Source organism: Calliphora vicina, chromosome 5 (genome assembly GCF_958450345.1).
Source record: "Calliphora vicina chromosome 5, idCalVici1.1, whole genome shotgun sequence".
Lineage (NCBI taxonomy): Eukaryota > Metazoa > Arthropoda > Insecta > Diptera > Calliphoridae > Calliphora > Calliphora vicina.
In genome coordinates this window covers 106,332,006-106,349,432 of record NC_088784.1, presented here as the reverse complement: position 1 = coordinate 106,349,432, position 17,427 = coordinate 106,332,006, and the positions used below count along the sequence as shown (strand labels likewise).

The 17,427-nt window shown below is 29.0% G+C and overlaps 1 protein-coding gene across 3 annotated transcripts in view; it reads left to right on the top strand.

Moving 5' to 3' along the window:
• Window positions 1-373: 373 nt before the first annotated feature.
• twz (BTB/POZ domain-containing protein twz) overlaps window positions 374-17,427 on the top strand; it is a 65,740-nt gene continuing 48,686 nt past the window's right edge. For 2 of the 3 annotated variants that reach the window (XM_065512088.1, XM_065512087.1), the window contains exons 1-2: window positions 374-394; window positions 6,028-6,090. In XM_065512088.1, coding sequence (XP_065368160.1) covers window positions 384-394; window positions 6,028-6,090 — 74 coding nt within the window. In that variant the 5' untranslated portion in view covers window positions 374-383. Of the gene's footprint in view, window positions 395-972; window positions 1,100-6,027; window positions 6,091-17,427 lie in introns of those variants that run through there. The other variant, XM_065512089.1, reaches the window with a different exon arrangement.

The window sequence follows — 17,427 nt, the reverse complement described above, 5'->3', positions numbered from 1 at the left end:
AATACCAAAACAACAAAAATACAGCAACAAATTCACACACACTTCAGCACATACAAACAAACACTTGGAGGAGATTATAATGTGCCAAGGTCGTTGTGGTGAGAGTAACAGGAGGAACACACAGCAGCAACAACAACAAAAACAATAAGAAAAGCTGGCTAAAGGACAGACAGACTCAAACATAGACAAGTTGCCAAACAACTTCAACAAATCTAAAAGCGCATACTCTCATTTATACAACAACAAGCTCTCTTCTACTCACACAACACAACAAAACAAGTTTGAAATCGTTTGCTGGTGTTGTATGAAAACGAAGCACTCAGCACTAACACGAAACTTGGTTCGTTCGTTAACATTCAGTTCGAAACGGACATTCAACGCGAATGCAAGTCAGGTAATTTGCTTTAACGGTACTTTTTTAAAACAACTCAATTCAATACAATACAACTCTTGCTCATCTTCTCCTGCCTGATACAATAACATATTTTTGTTGATGTTGTTGCTTGATTGGTGGCTGGCTGGCAAAAACCGAAATACTTGATAATAATAATAAAAACATTGTTACACTGTTAACAACAACAGACGACTGACTGGCTGGCTGGTTGCCATAAAACGGAAACGGAAGTGAACAATTCGTTATTGTGTACTATTTTATTTATTTTGTTTGTGTTTTTCAAACCAAAAGTGTTGCATTTATAAGAAATAAAAAGTAGCAAAACAGCAAAAAAAAAACAGAAAACGTCATACTTTGTAACCGATTTTAAACAATTTGAATGTTTGTTTGCCATATAAAATCTATATAATACATACAACCCATTCATTTTATACTCAATATAAAAACAAGTGTCTACAGTATTGAACCTGTTAGTTGATAAACGTCACTTGAACAGATCACTAAAACTTGACAACCATAAATAATTTATAAATAATTAATATTCTATATTAAAAAAAAAAAAATAATAAAATAAAATAAAAGCAACTTAAGTTATTACAATAAAAGATCTAAAACAATTTCAAAAATTGATACCAAAATTCTTGAAACCCTTAACATTGGCCGCGTTATAGAAAAATCATCTAAAGTGCATTTAATAAATCTTTTGTGAGTTAAACTAAAAAATCAAAAACAATATCACTAAATTAAATATATTTAAAATAAACTGTTCTAAAACATATTTACCACGTATTAATTGTTAACTGCATACTTCCAAAAATTAATTTAAATTTTTTTTAAACAAAAAATTTTGTTATTTTAAATTAAGCACCTAAAGCATTTATTCCAAAAAAAAAACTAAATAAAATACAACCAACTCCCCAAAAACCTTGGCCATACTACAACTTATATGCATACTCACATAAAAAACACATTTCAATAAGACTTGAGGCCATACTCCGGGGAAAAAATGTTATACCACCTGTAGGCATTCTAAATTAAAATTTTGTTTTAAACAACTTTAGGTCATAATATATTTTTATTTTCCTTTTTTTTCTCATTGTTGTTTTGTTGTTTTAGTCATCAAACGAACTTGGATTTACAGTACAGTTCACTATTCATATATTTACTAAGTAGAGTCAATAACTGTTTTCTATTAACCCTTGTGGAATCAAAATTACTTTGAAGTAAAAATAAAAAAAAAAATCAAACATAGTAGAAAGTTCGAGAGAGAAAATAAGTTTAAGTTTTGATACTATAAAATCAAGTTTGAACTCTTTAATTATCAAGATTTTTGCAATCTATTTTCTTATAATTATTTTGATAGCAAAAATAAACCAGTTGCAATAAGACAACAAATTGTATATAGAAAAAATGTCATATAACTGGCCACAGCTCCCCCATAATTGATGATTGATCATGGACAACATTGATATATTGCTTAAAAATTCGAAAATTTGTATATGCATCTGATTTATTTCATTAACCTTTGCTCTTCAAGATTTAAGGTTCATCTTTTTCCAATTTTAGTAAAACTTTCAGAGTATATTTAGAATTATCTGGACTATAATATTGTGATTAGGTTTTACTCAAAATTCTGAACTGTAAGGATTTTGAGCTCCTTCGCCAAAATATGGCCAAATAATTTTTTTTCTCGAAAATTGCAAAATTTAAATCGCAGGTACGGAAAAACTATAGGAGATGTTTTCATAATTTTTTCATATTTTTATCCCCTATTATATTCTCAATAAATCCCAAATGAGATGATCAGAAAATTCTGAAATTTGTTTAACAAAATTTTTAAAAATTTGAAAAAGAAGTTTTGAAACTGTCTTTTAAAAAATAATTTTGTTTGGTCATACTTTTGAATATGTTAACGGTATCCTACTAAGCCAAAATTTCATATACAAGTAAATATGGATATATTTTAATTAAGAATGAGCTTTTATTTTAATATTTCTCAAAATAAGTTAATTTGTTCCTACATTTCTTGTTCTAGTGGCCTGAGACACTTTAATGGCCTGGGGAATTTTTAATAACTTTAACATTTTATAACTAATTTCTGTTTTTTATATCTCAATAGAACGACAATTACGTACACATTCTATTCTTTTAAATAAAGTTGCAAAAGTAATTTTTTAATGGCAAAATTTTTACAAAAACTGAAAAAATTTAATTTTATCCAGTTGTAAATGCATCTCAAAACTTCAGATATTCAATGTTCACCAATCCGAGGGGTGAGACTGGCCAAAATTCAACTTTTGTTTATTAAGGGCCACCCTAGTATACATGCTGCCATTCAAAATTTTAATTCACTTTAGTTTGGGTTTTATTAGTTTGTCATTCCGTTTGTAACACTGCGAAATATTCATCGCAAACTCACAAATCTATATACATTCTGGGTCCTTATGAAATCCTAAGATGACCAGGCTGTGTCAGTCCGTCTGTGCGGCTATTGAAAACACGGTAGGGCACAATCGAAAGGAGATAGCTGGCTAAAATAATGATTTGGTATTCGATCTTTCATTAAGTACCAAATACATATTTGGTGACACAAATGTACCATAATACAGGTTTTTCCCGTTTTATTCTCTACATTTACAAATTAGAATTCCTGCTTGTTCTGTTTTTAAATTGAATCGTTTATTTCAAAAACAAGTCAAGCAACAACTTATTGATTTTGAGTAAATCAAAGAAAACTTCCTAGCTACTTAAAAAATACTTTTACAAAGTTAATGTTTTTCCTATGAAAGTTATCCGATTGTGTAACTATTTGACAAACATAAAACATTGTTTACATATATTTAAAAAATAATATAAAGTTTGCACTTGGCTGGTTTCTGAAACAAACAAACAAACAAACAATCACTATTGTAAATTTCATATAAAATATTCTAATTTTATTAGGAACTTGAAAAGTAAAATGACAAATAAACTTTTTAAAGAGTTTAACATCATATTAATATATACATATTTGTTCTGATATAACTATTCATCATCATATATTCGTTCTACAATGCATTCTGCTTCCGTTGTAGGATATTGAAAAATATTCCCATAAAACTCTTCATATCCAACCAAGTAGAGCTTGTAAATCTTTACAATTATTGAGACATTCACCATTTATATAAAAATACATTACCTAGTATTAAATAGGATAAACCACTTCACTTGACTTCTTTTGAAACCTTGTTACTTGGCTTCTTTTTACACTAAAGAGGGATTTCTCGGCTTTGCTTAACCATAATAGGTGGCCAGTATTTTATTTTGTTTGCATTAAACGATTCACTTAAGTTTCCAAACACTAAGCGCCCAAATACTCAATTTTGGATTTTTTGTTGCTTGATTGGTTTTTGAAATAAACAATACAATTAATAAAGATGGTTTTAAACTGTTTATAAGTTACAAGTTTACCAAATTTACCGTTTATACCCCATAAACAAAATCCCATCATATTGGGAAACGACCAACCTATAGTACAAATAGCATGCCCTCTATAAAGGAGAGATGAAAAACGTTAACAAATTATGAATTTGCTTTCAATATCTGTTTAAATGTGTTGACTTAAGATATACATTTATAAGTTTATTATAGATCTTATATGGTCCAGAAACAGGTATTTGTCTAAAAATCCACAAAGTAAAAATTCTAAGACGATTTATTCATAGCAACTAGGGTTACTTATCGCCAAAAATAATCGCCAGATAAAACATATTCGTTGAAATTTTTTAGCAACCGAATGATTCGCTTATTTTTGGAGAAAAACAGTGAACACAGAATAATTACAATACACAGAAAAAACTATTTCTTAAACCGTTTCAATTCAAATATTTGTCACATATTGAACTGGTTTCAATTATTTCATAGTTAAATCAAGTATTCATTTGCTCAAAAACTAAATTTCTTGATATTTTCTATTGAATTTGATTATTTTGACAATTGAATATACAATTTTAGTTATTGTTTGAATTTCAAATACAAAAATTATTGAATAGATAATTTTCATAATTGAAAACACATTTTTGTTAGTTTTTGTGTTTCAATTACAAAATCATCTATTCAATAATTTTTGTATTTGAAATTCAACCAATAACGAAAATTGTATATTCAATTGTCAAAATAATCAAATTCAAAACTCAAAATTCAATAGAAAATATCAAGAAATTTAGTTTTTGAGCAAATGAATACTTGATTTAATTATGAAATAATTGAAACTAGTTCAATATGGGATAAATGTTTGAATTGAAATATAATTTTTTCTGTGTAAGTAACCAAATCTTTGTCACCCCAACATAAATTTTTCAGCCAAAATAGAAAAATTCTTACTTAATCATTTGTTAAGCAATAAATTGCCTTATCACAATCAAAACTATTTTCTTTGTGCTATAAAAACAGTAAAATGTTTATTGAAAATAGGAAAATTAACATTTCTAGTAGCTCGACTCAATACAAATTGAATTTTTAAAGAAATTATTGAAATGCTTAACTTTAAAATATTTAATGATATTAACGCTTAACCATTAACACGAAGTTTGGTTAAGCGTTAACTAATAGTTATACTGTCGGTTAAAATTATTTTTGTATGAAAACTGTCAGTATAACTATTAGTTAAAACATAACCACAATTCGTGTTTAATTTAAAATACAAATAGTCCTAGAGTCCTACATGTTCCTACTTTGGATGCGTGTAATTTTTTTTAATTCATTCAAAATTTTATCCCAATTATAGCTGATATTTTAAAAAAAAGTTCGACTCCGCCATATCTAAGGACTATTTGTATTTGAAATTTCAGGTCATTCGGATTTTTGGCGAATTTTTTAAAAAAAATGTGAGTCCATGGTGGCGTGTAATTTTGCAAATTAAGCGTAAAGAGCTTTATTTAGAACTTTAGCATCTTTGGTGACCCCCACTGAAATATTCCGGCAAAAACGTTTTTGGAATATTTTAAGCCTTAAATGTCCTTTTTTTGATCTTCACGAAAAAGGGATTTTTGAAAGTGGTCTTTGTATGGGAGCTATGGAAAATTGTTGACCGATGGGCACTAATTTTGGTAATGCGTGTTCAGCATATATAAAACTTTTTGTATAATTGAGATATTTAAAGAGCTTAACTTTTTTTAAATATGGCAGTTCACCATTTCAAAGCACCCAGAGAGCTTAACTATTTTCAAATTGATTACAGACGGACGGACAGACGGACGGACATCGCTTAATCGACTCATAAAGCGTCTTTGAGGTATACTTTTTGGTTGACGTTGGAATAATATTTTTGCACATTACAAACATTAGCACTAATCCAATATACTTTCCCCCTTGTGGTGGTGTTGGGTGTTCAAATTTTCGGGAATAAACAGATGTTTAATATTTCCCGAAAATGGTAAAAGTCCTGGAAATTAGGAATCTTAATAGCAACGCCACTGAATATTGTAGAAATTATCTATGAAGTTAGCAAATATAATAATATTTTTAAATACTCTTGAATAAGAAACAAAATATTAAAAATAAAATATTTTTTAATACAAATTAAATTATTTTATTGTATTTTCATGCTTTATATTTACAAAAATAATTGTTTTATAAATTTTCTTATCTTACAGAACATCGTTTGTGGCATTGGATCAAAGATCGCCTTTGACGGTGGAGTCCTCTTGTCCAAAAAGGTAAGTGTTAACCAATTTTTTCTATATTCCTTAACTGAACTCTAATTACTGCTGTTAACAGCAATTATAAACACACAAACAAGTATCTAGTTTTATAGAAATATGTATGTAACTTTAAATAACTGTAAGTAACTAAACATCAAGCTAACTGCCAATGGCAGAAGTTTATAATTACCAAACAACTACCGGCCAATCAAGCCAGTCGAACCGGCCTAACAAATGTTTAAGCATTCCCGCCATACCAGTCATCAGTATCAGTATTAATAACTGATCATTAAAATTTTTTTGCATAAATCACAAACTGAATTACAAAAGTGATTGTTTTTCGGTCATAATGACACAATGATGATGACAACGACAATGAGGATGACGATGTCGTTGTTGGTTAATGAAACCGTTAAACATTTAAAAAAACATTCATCAAGAAGATGGGATAAATGCAACAGCAGCAGCAACATACATTATTTGTACAAACAGCAATTTGCAGTACTATCAGACTTAGCAGTATGAGTATTTGCATAAGGATGTGTGAATAAACACACATACAAATATACTCATACTTTCATATGTATGTACGTACACATTTGCCTATATGTATGTATTTGTTTAATTGTTGAGTAGCCAAAGTCTAAAATTTCTCAAATCTTCTATGCAAACGACATGAATTGTTTGGTTGGATGGCCGCTTGTTGTTTGTTTGTTTATTTGTGTGTTCGGTCGTTATTGGCCAACGGAAATGTCCACAAAACACGTTGACAGTAAATATCATCTTACGGCAAAGTCACGTCGCGAAAATACAAAATATACGCTTTGAGCATAAACATTTATACAAAATTCAACTCAACAGCAAACTAACAACAGGCAGCATCAGCATCAGCAGCAATAGAAATGAAATGTTTTGTATCACATAAACGCTGATAAGCTCATATGTATTTGTCTCTGTATTTAGCTGCATGTATGTATATGTGTCTAATACATGTGTAAGTAAATTTTCAAATACATATATGTATGAATGTGTACCGTTCAGTTAGATGTACAGATAGCTAGTGCTTGCAACAAACAATACATGCATTTTGTACAGAGTTTTGAAGGAATACATTTTTATTTTTAAATAAAATATTTTGTTTTTTGTAACACAAATTTGATTCTAAGTTCTAAAAAAAGACTTGAGGATATTATGGACTGAATTTCAATCTGAACCAGTGAGGTTGTTTCAGAATAACACAAATGTCCTTAATTAATCGAAGTTATTTGAAAAAATGATATACAAAATTGTTTTGAGTTTTTTAAGGAATACAAAATTGTTATTAATAGTAAGCAAATAAAAATCTATTTTATTTTACTACTAAAATCTTTAAAACCTTGTCTTTCTTATGCGTATTCATTTAAAGCAGTAGCTTGTTTGGTTACAAAGTTATGTGATTTTTGTTCAACTCATCACCTAATAAATATTAATCATACGTCACAGGGATTCAAAAATAAAATTGATGAAAGATTTATTTTTTTAAACAAAATGGAATATTTTTTTAAAAGTAATGATTTTTTTTCATCTATGGTGCGAGTTTCATAACAAACATATTTTTTTTTTGCTCATTTATTTGCGTTTTTGTTATTTCTTATACAATTAATTTTTTCCGTATGCAAAAACCTTTTCAAATAATTAATTTTCATATATTTTTTTGGTATAATTTCTTCTTGCAATTCATTTTTTCTTACTAATTTGAATATAGGCCCCTCGAAATATTTGATTTCTGCATTAAATTCTGCTGTTATATTTAAAGAAATTTATAATTTCTTAAGATTTTATTTAGAAACTTAGTGACGTATGATTAATATTAATTGGCAGGTTACTAGAAAAATGAAATAATCGAATTTCCTTGTTTCTAAAGAAATGAACAAATAGCAATTTTATTATTTATTTTGATTACAAAATCCATACAATAACAACCTTAAAGATATATTTGGAAGAAAAATCTGGTTTTATCAGATAAAACCACTTGATTGTTAGAGAAACTATTATTGGGACAAGGGAACATTAAAAACTGAATCTCAATCCGCATTTGTGAGGATTGATTCAGAACAAAAAGACAAAAATTGTTTGCTAAATTCCACGTGATTGTCAATTATTTTTTCAAATATTTCCACAAATATGTATGCATGAGGACTGTTTTAACAAACAAGTGTGTTTTATTCGACTGTGTCAATTCATATATGTTTTACCGATTTTTCCAAACATTTTTCAGAAACTAGAAACATTAATAATAAATTTCATACCCTTAGAGGTCCTTTTATTTTGGGTCTATCGCACTTAAAATTCAGTTGACGAAAAAAAATCAAGTATTTGTCTTAAATTGGTGGCCACCACTGTATATGTTTAATGCCTTTGATTTCCTATGCAATTTTATTTAAATTAGTAGATTATTGAGTTGCAAAGTTATGTGTAGATTTTCCAACTCATCACTCAATAAATATTAATCATACGTCAATAGTACCAAAATTAAAATTAATTTATTGTTTAGTTTTGTAAACAAAATTTATGATTTTTTTTAAAAACAATGATTTTCTTATTAAAAATATTTTAAAGTTCTGAAAGTCATAACATTTTTTTTAAATTTCATAAGAATTTAAAATGTTTGTTTTTCAAATTTAAAATTTGTATATTAAACAATTTATCAATTTTATTATGAACTTAACCATATTTTACCAACTACTACTTTTCTGCACAAAGTTTTTGCCATTTTGAGTAACGAAACCTGATATTTATTTTCATATTATTTAAATAACACTGTGGCGTATGATTAATATTAATTTGGAGGTTTCTTGAGAAAATTTATCATAACTTTTGAACTGATAACACCAGTTTACTAATTTGTTTTAGTACTAACTGCCTATTGTCTTAGCTTTTTGTATTAATTTACAGCTGTAGATTATTTTTTTGTGCAAAGTTATGTGTGTTTTTTCTAACTAATCTCCTAATAAATATTAATCATACGTGAAAAATTATATATTTTTTTATTTTATCAATTCTTATAAAATTTATATTGAATTAAACTATATATTATTAACACATGTTTTTCTGCACAACATTCTGTCATTATGTTTTAAGAAATCTCGTATTAGTCTAAATTTTATGTTAAATCACGGTGACGTATGATTAATATTAATTAATAGGTTAATTGAGAAATATATCATAACTTTTGAATTGATAAGCCACTAAAAATTTTATTTATATGGATTATAGCTTATAATTTTGGGTAAAAAAAACCATGAATTAATTCCTTTCCTTCCCATAAACAAAATGTGTTAGACCAACAAGTCTGTTGTTATTTGGCTACCGTAGCATGCTGTTTTCCAACTATACATCTAAACAGTTGCTAAATTTACTGGTCCCCTACATTCTCCCCCTCACTAAATTTCCCTTTATATGAGATACTTTACAAAAATCTACATTTATTCCGTCTAAAGTCTAGCTTTGACATAAAACCGGGCAAAAAAATAATGTGATTACGCGTCATTCTAAACAATGATGCAGTGGCGATTTTGGTAAAAATTTATGTTTTTGTTGTTAAAGAGCTCAGTGCCAGGGATAAAGAGAGAAAGAGTTAAAGAAGGTGACATAATTACATTGTTAATTAGTGGTTAGATTTGCATTGTAATACAAGTGTATGATTAAAAGGATAAATATTTGTTTAACATTTAAAAGTAGCCATTGATGTCATAATAGGACAAAAGCTATGAGTAGGATTGGATAAACATTGATGCTTTATGGTAAATTATCAATCATTAGAATGTATGTGAGAGTTGATTAAAACTTGATTAATGTACGAAGGTCAATTTAACACTAAATTCCACCACAATTTAAAGAATTTATTAACTTAATGGGTTTTCAATTATATGGGTGGATTTATAATCGTTTTGGATGAGTAACACATTTTAGTCTTGCTGTAATAAATTTGGAATAACAACGCCTACATGTATGATAATTCGTTGAATACATTTATTTATGGGACGAAACGAAAAATTTCTATAACAAAAAAGTTAACTCGAAAAAATTTTTAAAACTGATGTCTTTCGATCGGGATAAAATTTGATGAAAAGTCAAAAAAGTTTTTGATTTTGCAAAAACGGGCAAAAATTTTTTATTTTTCAAAAGATTGAAGAAATAGCTTTCTAAACTATTTGGGAAAAATTTGCTAAGATCAGTAGGTAATAATGGATGAGAAAAAACACCTGTTTGGCCAAAATGTCAAATTTTTACCCTCTCCAACTTAGAGAGTTCTTGACCGATCTTATTGGAAAATTGAATTTCATCTGAATTATTTACTATCGGTTTCAAAAATTGTTTCACTTGACATGAAATCCCCCATATATGTTTTCCATGGCATATAAAATTTAATTCATATTTCTTAATAAATGAGTTCAAGATACCTTATAAATGAATTATTTTTAATACCATTTTAAGGCTAATGAATCATAAATACACATTAAAATGTTCTTAAAAGTGCCATCTTCTATTTTCCAAAGATATGAGCCCTTGTACGATTAAAAATATTTATTAAAAAATGCGGGATTTTTAAAAATGTTTAGCTTTTATTTTGAATCATTTCTACAATATAAATTTATTCAAAGTATTGGCCACTGTTCGCTGTGACCCTTTCCCATCTTTCTGGCAACATATGGATTCACTACCAAAAGAACTGCTCAGCTTTGAGGCCAAAAAGTAATCTGTTCTGAAGTAAAGCATATCCCATAGAAACAAATAGAAGTCGGACGGGGCAATGTCTGGACTATAAGGAGAGTGAGCCAAAACTTCTCAACCACTTCATTGTAAATACTTTTTAACAGGCCGCATATTCTGCTTCACATATGATCTCCTATAGTTCTGGTTATAGTAATGTAGTAATTGATCCATTTTTCATTGCAAGTAATGATTCGGTGCAAAAATGATTTTTTTATAGCGTTGAAGCAGCACTTCATACATAAAAAATGGTCTTTCAAGGACTCTCGGCTTCAATTTGTATGGTACTTAATGGCCCTACTTTTGTATGAATCCTGCTGCTTGCGAACATTTTAGAATTGCTGATTGAGTAGCTCCCAATGATTTTGCAAGCTGTTGTTGAGTATGACAATAATCTTAATGGAGTCCAATTCTTGGTCTTCAAATTTTTTTGGCTGGTCACCACTTCTGAACAGCATAAACCATGAAGCCGATAAAACACCTTCTCCATAAGCATCGTTGAGCAATTGGAGAACTTCAGCAGCACTGTTTTTCAAATTAAAGCAAAACCTCCCGCATATGACGCTTTGTTGCACAAAGTTCGACATATTCGAGGCAAAGAAAAACTTTGTTGCTTACAGTGTAATATTCAATAATTAAGTGAAAATGAATTACAGATATGTACCCTTCAAAAAGCATATCAGTTTTTAAAAACAAAAACCGCGTTCAAAAGAGATGCCATCTATTGTAAATCCCGCATTTATAAGTCATACACGCAGTACTTTGAAAACTGTAGACCCTACGATTTACATAAGACTAAGTTTATAAAACGACTTATTACAAAGGTTTGCTAACAAATATATTTGAAGTTTGTTGATTAGTCTTCGAAATATTAGGCAAATTTTACTAAGTGTTTATTATCTGGGATCCTACTCCTACTCCGAATTTTGTACGTATTGTTATACCCTTCGCCATGAGTGGCAAGGGTATATATAAGTTTCTCATTCCGTTTGTAATTTCTACATTTTTCATTTACGACCCCACAAAGTATATATATTCTGGATCGTTATAGATAGCGAAATCGATATAGCCATGTCCGTCTGTAAAATCAGCAAAATCGGCCCACATATGTCTGAGATATAAGGAAACAACCGAGACAACCTCGATTTTTGCCCTATTTTTGATCTATATCTGGATTACTAAGTCATTAATATAGACAATATGGATATCTAATGATAGATAATTCAAAGTCCATTGCAATATATTTACATGCAGAGAAAAAATATAATTGGACATGGTTACTGTAACCATTTAAATAGTGTTAAAAGATTTTAACAATATTATAGTCACAGTAACTATTTACATGATTGTGGTAACCATAATACGGTTAATTTATGATTCACATGATTGTATCAACCATATATATTGTTACAGTAAACAAATATATGTTTGTGGCAAACATATTTATGATGAATAATTTTATCATAATATGTTGTTCTCAGATTATGATAAGTTTTAAGCCGAGAGCAAAATAATATGATAAGTCCTTCATCATATGAATGGTTGTCACAAACATATATTTGTTTACTGTAACCATATATATGGTTGATACAATCATGTGAATCGTAAATTAACCATATTATGGTTACCACAATCATGTAAATGGTTACTGTGACTATAATATAGTTAAAAAACTTGCAACAATATTGAAATGGTTACAGTAACCATTCCCAACTATATTTTTTCTCTGCGTGTATAAGGCTATAGTAATTTGGACCTACAATGGGTCAAAATGGGGAAAAGTATTGTTTAACCCAAATATTTTTTTCATCAAAAAATGTTTTTTTTGACATAAATTATTTTTCCACAAAAAAATATTTTTAAAAATTAAAAAAAAAAAAATTGGAAAAAACTTTTTTAAAAAACAATTTGGAAAATTTTTTTTTTTAAATTTAAAAACAATTAAAAAAAAAATAATTTTATTTAAATAATATTTAAAAAAATATTTTTAAATATAATTTGGTGATGGGTATATAAGATTGGTCACAGCCGACTATAGCTCTTTTACTTGTTAACCCTACAATGCTTTATAATTGAGGAAAATCTTTAGATAATGTAAGATATCTTTTTAGAGATATACTTTGTTCAAGGAAGATTTTTTGGTTCATTATCCCGCGTTCAAAATAAAAGGATTTTTAGGAAAATAAGTACATATGTATATTGAATTTAAGGTACATAAGAATTACTATGGGGCGAATATTGTAACATACAATTAAAATTTAGAGATTTTACATTATTCTTATATAAAATTTAAACCTCGATAAAAGAAAAACCAAAGTTAATTAAAATTTTTGAGCCTGTGTACCAAGTTTTAACAAATTTGGATCGGGTGAGGAAGGATGCTTTTTAAAAAACATTTGTTTTCTTATATAAATTTTTCTATTGTGATTTTCCTAATTTGAATGCTGAAGATAAATAAGATTTGTGTATGTTGAATAGCTACAGATGAGTTAATTTGTAATTCTTTTATAAAACAAAATAATTTTTATTTTGTATTTAAAAACGTTTACCCTTAAGATTAACAGCAATGACTTTAGAGGAAGTTCTCATTTATGCTAAAAATTCTTTCACCCAACCTATACGTAAATACTTATTTGAAAAGCCATGGCCGCCGAAATGAACTCAATAATATGTCTCCCACGTTTAAGGGCATTTTTTATATTTCAGTTTTAATTTTTTGCATGTTTTTTTCTTTTGGATAAACCATCCATTGGACAAATCGGGGGTATGAGTATTTACGAATTTATTTTCACATACACAAGAACATACATATTCGCATTCACATTTAATGCCTAATGGCCACATAACATTTACAATAGCAACAAGTAGAGCAACAAATGCAACAACAACAACACACAGAGAGCAGCTTAAACTATTGCAAGACAATTGTTTAGGAAACGTGACCGTTGCAAAGGGGCATGATGTGACGATATAAGCCGCGTGCATTTGGCCCAAAGGGCGATAGTATTGTTGCCTCTTTTAGATTTCTTTTTTTTCGCGTATTTTTGTGGTTGTGATTTTTTTTTTTCGGTGGGATATTTTTTCATAACACACACACACTTGTATTCACTTGTACACATACATGAAAACAATTTATTTAAAAAAAAAGAGTCTAAAGTTTTAGCGGCGGAAATCCACATTTATGTGAGAGTTAGTGAAAACGCGAAAAATACAAACAAACACCAGGCAACATCAAAAAAATAACAAAAACTGACAAAATGGTCAAGACGAATTGAGTCGAAAAACTCATACATATACATGAGACAAATACACATGTATACATGCAACATGACTGGTGTGAATGTGTTGGTGGTGGTGGTGGTGTATTTATTACCGCATTAAACCATTCAGTCATCAGTTGAATCAGTCAGTTAAATTTCTTGTTTTGCTGTCTTTGGTTTTGTTGTTGTCAGTTTATTGGCTAAAAGATAGAGGTGGTTTTGTTGTTTTTTTTTATTTACTCATGTATGGATGTTTGACTGTTTCGGTGTAAAATGTATGTTTGTGTGGCTGTCTAGGTGTTTGTCTGTCCGTCCTTCAATACATTCATTCGTTAATCTGTCCGTTCGTACGTCTGTCTGTCTGTAAGTCTGTCCATCTGTTTGTTTATTGTCTTTTGCTTGTATTTAATATTTAAGCCTGCAGCTAAATCGCGAGATTTTCACACGAAAATCACATTGGGCACTTGGGCAATATAAATTTTATATGAATGTATACTTATTGTTGTTTTTGCTATTATTGTTGTTGTGGTAAATGTTGCATGATACTTTAAGATGACAGTATCAAATGGGTATAAAATTAAGATGAATTGAGGCAATTGCCAGCCATCATTTAATGTGTGTATGGGAAACAAAATTTATTTTACATTTAATTTCTATATAGAGTTCAACATAATTCTGATGAGTTGCAGCCTTAAGAAATTTTATAAGAATTTAAAGTTAACTAGATATAAATCGGTTTTTTTTTGCCTCTTGTAAATATAATTATGAAATTAAATAAACAAAATTGGGTAGTTCTAATGAAATTGAAGTTCAGTTGTCTTTGATGAATTCAGAAAAGTTTGGTTAATATTGCCTCCATACTCTTCAAGTAATCTAGATAGTGAAGCCAAAATAAATAGAGCCATAAGCCAGTAATAGAATATGTGATGGGTATTCTGCTCTTCCTCACTATACCATCTGTAAATATTATCTGATTACAGTCAAATCTTTATTAGGAAATATCTAAGATTTGTAAGTCCTGTTTTGGTTTACTCAAGCCTTATCAATGCCCTGTTTTCCGTCTGTATACCTATGTACAGGCGCGGATCCAGAGGGCGTGAAATAGGAATTTCCCCCCAAAACCGAAAAAGTTTTCATATAAAAATTAAAAAAAAAGATAAGTGTAGAACAAATTTTGGGTGAATGACTTAAAATTGAGCAATGTTTTCCATTTTTTTGCTTTTATTTTGAAACATTTTTACAATATCAATTTATTCAAAGTTTATTAATTTTGTTAGCTATGACCTTTTCCCATCTTTCTGAAAACATATGGATTCCCAGCCAAAAAAAACTGCTCATCTTTTGAATACAAGATCGAAATTCAGAGAATTACCATAGCGTCATGGATATTTGGCTTTGATGTCGATTCGGTGGTTGGTCGGGCTTCACATATGCGGAGAGTTATTTCAATTGCTTCAGGTTTTATGTTGTTAAAAACACCTTTTATATCCTGAAAACAGCTGGTATATATTCTCCATAATAGCGACTTAATTGTTTGAGAGCTCAACTCCAGTGTCAGTATCCAAATATGTTACAATTAACATCATCACTATATACTACGCGCACTGTAAGTGTGTTGAGGAAGATTTCGTTTAACCAGAATCCACCCCCTGTCAGTTGCAATGGAGTTAATGATAGCTCAGCTCATGCGTTCACTTTTTGATCATCCAGGAAACATGCCAGTGCATATTTTCCATGAATCGCTTTGTCGATATATAATGCAGTGATGTCTGCCCGACTTACCTTTGGTAGGTGAGAAATTAAGTTGTTGCATTAGTTTCTTTTTGCGATCATCAAGTATTCTCCCTAGAGTATTAAAAGAGACAGATAGAATAATCGGTCTATAATTGTTGTTGAGAAAGAAGTGTTTGCTGATTTGACAGCCCTTGGTCGAGTGGACTAGGGTCATTCCGGTACGTAGAACCACCTGTGGTGTTGAATTGTTCCAACCTTTTATATGAGCATAACCTTGATATCTAAATGTCATATGACATTCAGGATAATCTGCAACAAACCGAAACTTTTAATTTTTAATCGATAGATGAATTGTATGATTTTCATTATCTTAAAAAAATCAAATAATTCACAAGTGTTTACTCACTTTTGGGACTGTGTCTAACAAAAATTTTGGCACTATCCATTTCAAAACGTCAAAACTGTCTGATCCAGGACCATTATTTTGTTTTAAAATTATTTTTCTGATCTTGTTTATTATAATAAACATGTGTATGTCATATTGATCTACAAATTTGCAAAAAATCATTAATTCTATTTTAACTGGCTTCATTATTATTAATAAATATAAAAACACCCAATTCATTGAGCCATATATTCTATGTTTTAATTCAAATATCTTTAAAATAAAAAGTAACAGATCCTAACATTTTATTTCCGTTTCCTTTGTTTTCTTATGTCGTCAGTTACATAAATCTCATAAATTATAATAAATTATGCTCAAATTGTGCAAATTAATAACAATTTAGCAAAAATTCATTTCAAGCTACTGTATTTTCATTTGCTATAATGTTTAATATGATGACGTTTTTGTTATATTGTAGCTGCTGTTATGTTTGTTGTTATTATTACAAGACTGGCAGCTGTTGCTACTGTTGATGTTACTGTATGTAGCTTTTGACTGTGGCAGCTTTTAATGTGTTGAGAATTTTACAATCAACCAACACTTGAAATGTAGTAGCTAAAACAATAACAACAGCAACAACAAAAACAATAACAACAACAGCAACAATAACAGCAAGAGCAACATCCATAAATTGCACATGAACGCCTGCTAAATACTCTTGCACTTAAAATATTTATATGTGTTACTTGTCTACTATACTCTGTAGATATCTAGATATGTACCTATATATAAATACATACATATATGTACAGTGTCGTTCAAAACACATGGGAAAAATTACTTCTATACTATTTCTATAGGACAAACAACTTATAAATAGCAAAACTGGCTATGTATGAAAAAGAAAATAAAAAATTACCGTTCAAATTTTTCAATAAAATTTTCAATTGAACATTTCACCTTCGTGAGAAGGGTATATATAAGTTTGTCATTCCGTTGGTAATTTCCACAATATAATTTTCCGACCCTATAAAGTATATATATTCTGGATCCATATTCCGTATTTCTGGATCCATATTCGAGATCTAAATCTTCAATAGTTCTGTCAGACATGCTTTCATGAACTATTTTTGACCTATATCTAGATTACTAAGTAATTAATGTAGACAATATGGATATCTAATGATAGATATTTCAAAGACCTCTGCAACGACGTATATA